At 40.8% G+C, this 6,559-nt stretch overlaps 1 protein-coding gene across 3 annotated transcripts in view; it reads right to left on the reverse strand.

Annotated features, from left to right (window-relative positions):
• The window catches only part of pitpnm2 (phosphatidylinositol transfer protein, membrane-associated 2), a gene marked incomplete at its 5' end in the record, with an annotated part of 25,634 nt that overhangs the window by 8,797 nt on the left and 10,278 nt on the right, over nt 1-6,559 (reverse strand). For 2 of the 3 annotated variants that reach the window (XM_014010602.1, XM_014010600.1), the window contains 9 exon segments: nt 1,399-1,551; nt 2,474-2,644; nt 2,913-3,088; nt 3,188-3,402; nt 4,317-4,436; nt 4,544-4,733; nt 4,935-5,179; nt 6,033-6,097; nt 6,185-6,289. In XM_014010602.1, the coding sequence (XP_013866056.1) occupies nt 1,399-1,551; nt 2,474-2,644; nt 2,913-3,088; nt 3,188-3,402; nt 4,317-4,436; nt 4,544-4,733; nt 4,935-5,179; nt 6,033-6,097; nt 6,185-6,289 (1,440 nt within the window). 3 annotated transcript variants of the gene reach the window in all.

The raw sequence follows: 6,559 nt of genomic DNA on the forward strand, positions 1-6,559 counted from the left end.
GATGTTATGGTTTCAGAGGACACATGAGACCAAAGGGAGGCTTCATGCTGGCCACAGTCTGATGTCTTTAACTGACCAACATATAAATACAAAAAAATATACGTTTAAAATGATAAATGCTGATCTTTATTTATTTTTTTATTTTTTACTACGTGAGAGACTTCTAATATTTTATACAAAAAATGTTTAATTAATCTTGAAGATGGTATAAATCAAATGACCTCTGACCATTCAGAAAACACAAGCTACAGTATAATCAGGATAGATGCACAGAGTTTTGTGTTCACTGGGCGAATGAAACACCACAATCAGCCAAATGTGCACATCAAAACTACTCTGAAAGTCTGATGACAGTAAACCCTCTGTTCACATCGATAATCTGAAATCAYGGAGCCGACGCAGATGAAACCTGGCTCAAATAGCACAACACGAACGTTTGCATCCTCCAAACACAGAACATGACGTAAACACATAATGCCAACAAAACATCTAAGAGTCAAAAACGGCTTGTCAGATTTTTCTGTTTTGTATTTCCATTGCATTAGTTCAGTTTTCCTTTCTTTTTTTTTTGTATTTTCAATTATTATTCAGTTAGTTTCTACCCTAAAAGAACTAGAATTCAAGCAGCAAAACAACTCATAGTTTAAGACAAACTTGGCACAGAACGTTTGGAAATTTGTGTTGGCCAATTATTTCTTTGCTGTAACAATGTTTCATTAAATCTTAAACTGATGGAAAGAATGGAGCGGTCTGCCTGCAGGCCTGACCTCAGCTCCAGTGAACACCTGTGGGATCAGCTTGGACGTGCTGTTTGTTACAGAGCGACCAGCACAACCAGGTTGGCTGACATGAAACTAATGCTGGTTAAAGAATGGGATTCCATCCCACAGCAGTGTGTGACCAGGCTGGTGAGCACTAGGAGGTACCCCGACTGTTGTGGCTGTGTATGGTTCTTCCACATGCTACTGGAGCCCCTAACAGTATGAACACACTCTTAAATTGCAAAAATGTCTTTCTCCTTCAGACTTCAATCTAATCCAATGAGTCAATGGCAGAATAAGCTGTTTGGCATTGGTAAAGGAGATTTGGCACGTTTTTCATGCAATCTCCTTACAATTGTGGCACCATTTAGGAGAAATAAACAGGCTTTTAAAGGGCATCAAGAAGCATTRTTACAATAAAGCAATAATCGTTAAACCATTGTCAGGAGAAAACATGATTTCTATTCCTGACGCTACAAAAAATGCAACGGTAATACGCAAACAGAACATAAAAACTGATTTTTATTAAATCTGAGCTACTTGGATGTACAAAGAAGAGAAGGATGAACAAAGAAAGAGAGGACTGGGGATGAATGAGGGTCAGGAATGATGGAGGTGAACAGGAGAGGCTACACACACTCCACAGCGACGGGTGTGGCTTTGAGGGAGCTCTCCTGCCAGTTTAGCACAGGAACAGGAATGCAGGTCTCACTGATGGTCTCCTGACAGCGGAAGGACAGGGGGGGTCCGCTATCAAGTAGCAGCTGAGCGTTGCTCTGGACTGTCTCCACTACAGAGGGAGGTGGAGGGGCAGGGAGGGCAGAGGTCAGGGGTGGGGGAGTGGTTTTAGGAGGACCGGGTGCGCAGATATAGGGACAGGAGACCGAGAGAGGAAGGAAAGGAAAGAAGACAAGGAAGACACAAAAACATATGAAGCAAGAACAACATGAAACAAGAACGACCCTTCTTGTGGATAACAACTGTTCTTTGGCATAAACAGTCACTTCTGAAATCATAAAAGGCTAGTTTTGTAATCTTTCATGATTAAAAATGAACTTATGTTTATTAAAACATTACCACAGCTAAAAAAATTTATCAAGTTTCCTGAGGATAATAACACTTATTTGCACTGGCCTCTGAAATAATAAAATACTTTCATGCTTGAATCACAATTTAATCTAGACAGATGTTTACATCAGTACAGAAAACATCTAATTTCAGTAGCTAGCTCGATAATAATTATCTTCATCTTCACCGATATGTATAAATAGAKTTTATTGAGGCCTTAAGGGTTACTCCGTTAAAACAAAAAAGTCCAAACAGAGACCAAAAGCAGGACTATGACCACATTCAGATGAATAAATTGCTTCACAGAAGACATTGAAGCACAACGAGGAGAAAAATGTATAATTTTTCTTTGAGACGGTGTTTACTCTGCGAGTGACCTCAGTGTGCTTTTAAGACATGTACAGTATATGGCATCAGTGACAAACAGGACAGTAGGTTACAGTCAGTCTCTGAAGTGTTTGCTGATTTTGAACTTAAAAGAATGAAATTAAAGCCAATTTATAACAGGGGAATTAGGCCTTTGTGTCGGTGCCGAGTCCAAAGAAGAATCACAAAAAAAATAAAATTTAAATAAATTAAAAATCCAAAAGGCGTCACCGAAGAGTTTCTGAGGCGTTGGTGCGCCGCCGCTGCGCAGGACTCACCCAGCAGGGCGGAGTTTCCGTCCCCCAGGGGAAATCGTTGATAACGGGGTACGCTGAAGGGAGGGAGAAGGTGAAACTTCCGCTCCAGCAGAGGCTCCAGACGGGAGGCCGAGGGATCAGCTGGGTGGAACAAGTTGTAGACCTGCTGACACGCAGGCCTCAGCTGGGCCACTAGGGGGGGACAAACCAGAGAACAGGAGAGTGGAGGAACCCCAAAGAGGAGAGGCTTAGCAGTAGCACCTCTTTGAACAATTTTCTTAAAATTACACAAGGTGTGCCTGTCATAACAATCAGATACAATTCAAAAGGACAGATTTTTTTTGAGAATTTCGACTACATATTTTACCTGAGGCAAACCACTTTTACATATCACATTTTTTTTCAGCATAGACCTTAACTGATTTTATATAACATTAGAAAACTGCATAAAGAAGCTCACCATCCAACATTGGAATGACGGTCTTCCTCAGGGCCAGTACCAAGCCCAGCGGAGAGCCAAAAAGGAAAAAATCGGACACCTCAAAGTCAAATTTCCCCAGGGAGGATCCATCCAACATGGTGCTGCTGCTCGATCTGCGGGAGGTGGTGTCATTCCGCAAGACGCTAGAATGCAAACTGAGGAAAAAAAACTTCAGAGATAAGTAAAATAAATAAATAAATAAATAAAAAATAAACATTAATAATATGTAAGGAGTTTTATTAACACAAACAGACCTGGACAAAAAAGCCTGGTGCTGTTTAATGGTGTCCAGTTCGTAGGTAGAGGAGTCACTTCTCTTGCGCGGCAGCTGTCTCTTGGTCTCGTCGCCTGAACTGGTGCGAGGAATATCAATGTTACTGCGACTCAGGTGGCGGCTGCCTTCCAACGTTGGGGATGATGAGCCAGGTCCGCAGTTTATGATGATGCCAGGAGAGAGGAGGTCCTGGTCCTACAGGGGGTCAAATTACAGGAAAGTATTACAAAAGCAGAGTTGTAAAGTAACTAGATACAAATACTTTGTTCTTGTACTTAAGTAGAATTTTTGGGTATCTGTACTTTACTTGAGTAATTTATTTTCAGCCTTCTTTTTACTTCTACTTCTTACATTTTCCACACAATTATCTATACTTTCTACTCCTTACATTTTTAAAAAAGGCACAAAGTAGAAAGTTGTTACTTTTATTTCATTTTTGTTTGTTTTCATTCCAGCTTGTTACTGTAAAAAATAAATACTATCCATATAAACTGTGACTCCTAGATAGAATGAATTTAATTGTGGTTGAATCAGAAGTATAAATATATAAAATTCTGRTACYGTATTAGTTTGTACACAAACAAATCATGTCACACTCCAGCAGGACATAATCATTAAAATAAAAGAACTGTACTTAAGAAGTATTTGTATTTTATGAATTATATTTTTGCATTTGGCCGCAGCCCTCAGATAGATTTTCATTTTGGAGAAAAAGTTTGGACATCTTTCATATATGTAATCTGAAACAGCTGGACTAGTGCATATTAAATTTAATATTAATTAATAATTTTAACACAACAGTCATTTCTGCATTTTTTTGGGAGGTCAACTCTTAATAAATGTCATTACAGAGAATCTAACTGCTCATTTTAAATCAATAATTTTACTTTTAATACTTAAGTACAAAAAATATCAGATACTTTAAGACTTTAACTAATATTCCTAAAGGAGACTTTAACTTTTATCAAAGTATTTTTTTGGTAGGATACTTGTACTTTTACTCAAATATCATTTTTTGGTACTTTATACAACAATGTCCAAAAGCTGACAGAAAAACATATTCCAGGTTTTATTAACGTGAGTGAGAAATCAAAAGTTTCGCCTCTTACCTGCACACTGATGACGCTGCCCCTTCGGCTGCTGTTTTGGCTTTCATTGACTGTGGGACAGCTGTTGCACAGGGCATCAAACCCTAAAATTCCTCCCACGCAGTCTCCAATCAGGCATACCTGGCAAAGTCGAGCATTAGAAATATATTTTTACAAAATTAAAGCATAGTGACGTAGGTGAACTCATACTCTGAGGGTTAAAATGTCCTTAAGGAAYGAAAACCGACCTGGCCAGAGAAGGCGGCCCCGTCCAGAGACTTAATAAAGTCGGCGTACACCTGGTTGGCTCGAATGATAACAGTGGCCACGGCTTCCTGGTACTGCGGAGATGAGGTGGCCAGAAGAGGCAGAGCTGCAAGCGGGATGTGGTCCTGACTGCTGGACAGGCAGCCTTCATCATAGCTATAAGGGCTCAAGCTTGAAAAGAAAAACAAATATTGAGAAAATTTAAAAAAGCAGCTTGAGTAAATAAACACAGGAAGAGGACACGGCTGCTTAAAACCACTTTTTTTTCTTTTTTTTTTTTTTGAGAAAACAGCCTGCGCAGCCAACGAACCATCAATCATAAACACATATGATCTGCAGGGAAAGAAATAAAAAGGAAGTGTTTTCTCTTACTTGGACACCAGAGAGAAGGCCTCGGCGCAGATGGCAGGGCAGGGCACCAAGCGGATGGCGATGCGTCCCAGCGCGGCGGGGTAGTGAACGCGCATGACCGTGTCAAAAGCCGTGCTTATCGTGTTGACGTCGGCCTGCTTGCTGTTCTGGTCCCCGCCGCCCGTGTCCAGGATGTTCCCTCCGTGCAGGACCAGGATCAGCACGTGAATCTTGGACGGCTGCAGGCACCGCTGGGACGAGCTCTCCTGGGAACAGCAGGTTAGAAAAYGGGTGACAAATGGGAACGTGGAGGAGCAGCCCCTGGAGAAGGTTTTGATAGATTAGTTGAGTTTCATAACAAAAGACAGCATATTTGACCTTTTTTTTAAAAACTTGGTAATAAAAAATATATATTTTAGTTACAGTTTTGTGTCAGTTTTGGCTTTTCAAACATGGATCACACAGCAGACTTGTTTTCACAACCATAGAGGGGCAGAGAACCATGCTGCTGGGGGACGTCACATGAAATCGCACAGAATAATGTGTAGTTTTGTCGTCTGCGTCTGATCCAAAACTTCACATTGCCAGAGAACACTCATATGTACACTTAATGCCACAACTGCCAATACAAGCGAGTTGAACAGAGGGTGGTGAGGTTGAGGAGTACACATGGGTTGGGGTTTGGGCGATGCCAACAGAGAGGTGGGGGGGAAAGGGTCAGTCAGTACTGTCCACATGGATCGGATCTAGCTGTGGGTCTGTTCTAGCCCACAGTACACGGGGGGCCAAATGGTTTACTTACTGACGGGTGCCTTGTTACCATGATGGTGGGAATGGGAGAGCTATCGGCTTGGCTGCTAAGAGAGTCACGTATCTGAACACAAGAGCACAGAAAGGCTCAGGGACAGTCAGCCTTTCCTTTATCCTCCAAAGGTTAAAGTCTGAGAATCACTGTATTTTTTTTATTGAACTAAAATGTGATAAAGATTAGCAAATCCTTTGGGTTTCTGGGAWTTTTTGGCATTTCACTTCTTTAAAAAAAAAAACCTCATAGAACTGCATCAGCACAAGCTGGTCAGGACTGTGCTTTTTTTTTTACTTAAAATTTAACAAACATACCTCATCTAGTCTGTCTTCACTCGCTGATCTTTCATAATCTACGACCATTTCCTTAAAGGTTTCATCTGGAAACACACAAACAAGTGGTGAACATTAAGTGACAGGAGTGGAACCATMGGTGACGAGGAGCCGGTCAGCGGTCTTCATCATACCAGGAGTTTCCTCCGTGTCTGCGGCTTCAATCTTGTCCATGAGGTCATTTGAGTTCCACTTGGCTATTTCTTTTGGGAAAACCTCTTCACCATCTGAGAGGTCCTCTGCAGAAACAAACAAAAAAAGAAGTTTTAGTCAAACACAAGTGTATTTGCAAAACTGCTTTAGCGAATCGTAACAAGACCCTTTGTTTTTTGTGGAGCGCCACTTGTTTTGGTGACACAAGGGTAACACAAAATCCTTGTGTTGTGCAAAAGTCGAAGCATTAACTATGAGGTAGACTTTTTATGTGCTGGAGAGAAGGAAAAATCTTTTTTTAAACTTTTTAAACTTWTATACATGGATCTTATTTTATTACATTAATTTGTAAAATC

This window comes from Austrofundulus limnaeus, unplaced genomic scaffold (genome assembly GCF_001266775.1).
Source record: "Austrofundulus limnaeus strain Quisiro unplaced genomic scaffold, Austrofundulus_limnaeus-1.0 Scaffold70, whole genome shotgun sequence".
NCBI classification, from domain to species: Eukaryota; Metazoa; Chordata; class Actinopteri; order Cyprinodontiformes; family Rivulidae; genus Austrofundulus; species Austrofundulus limnaeus.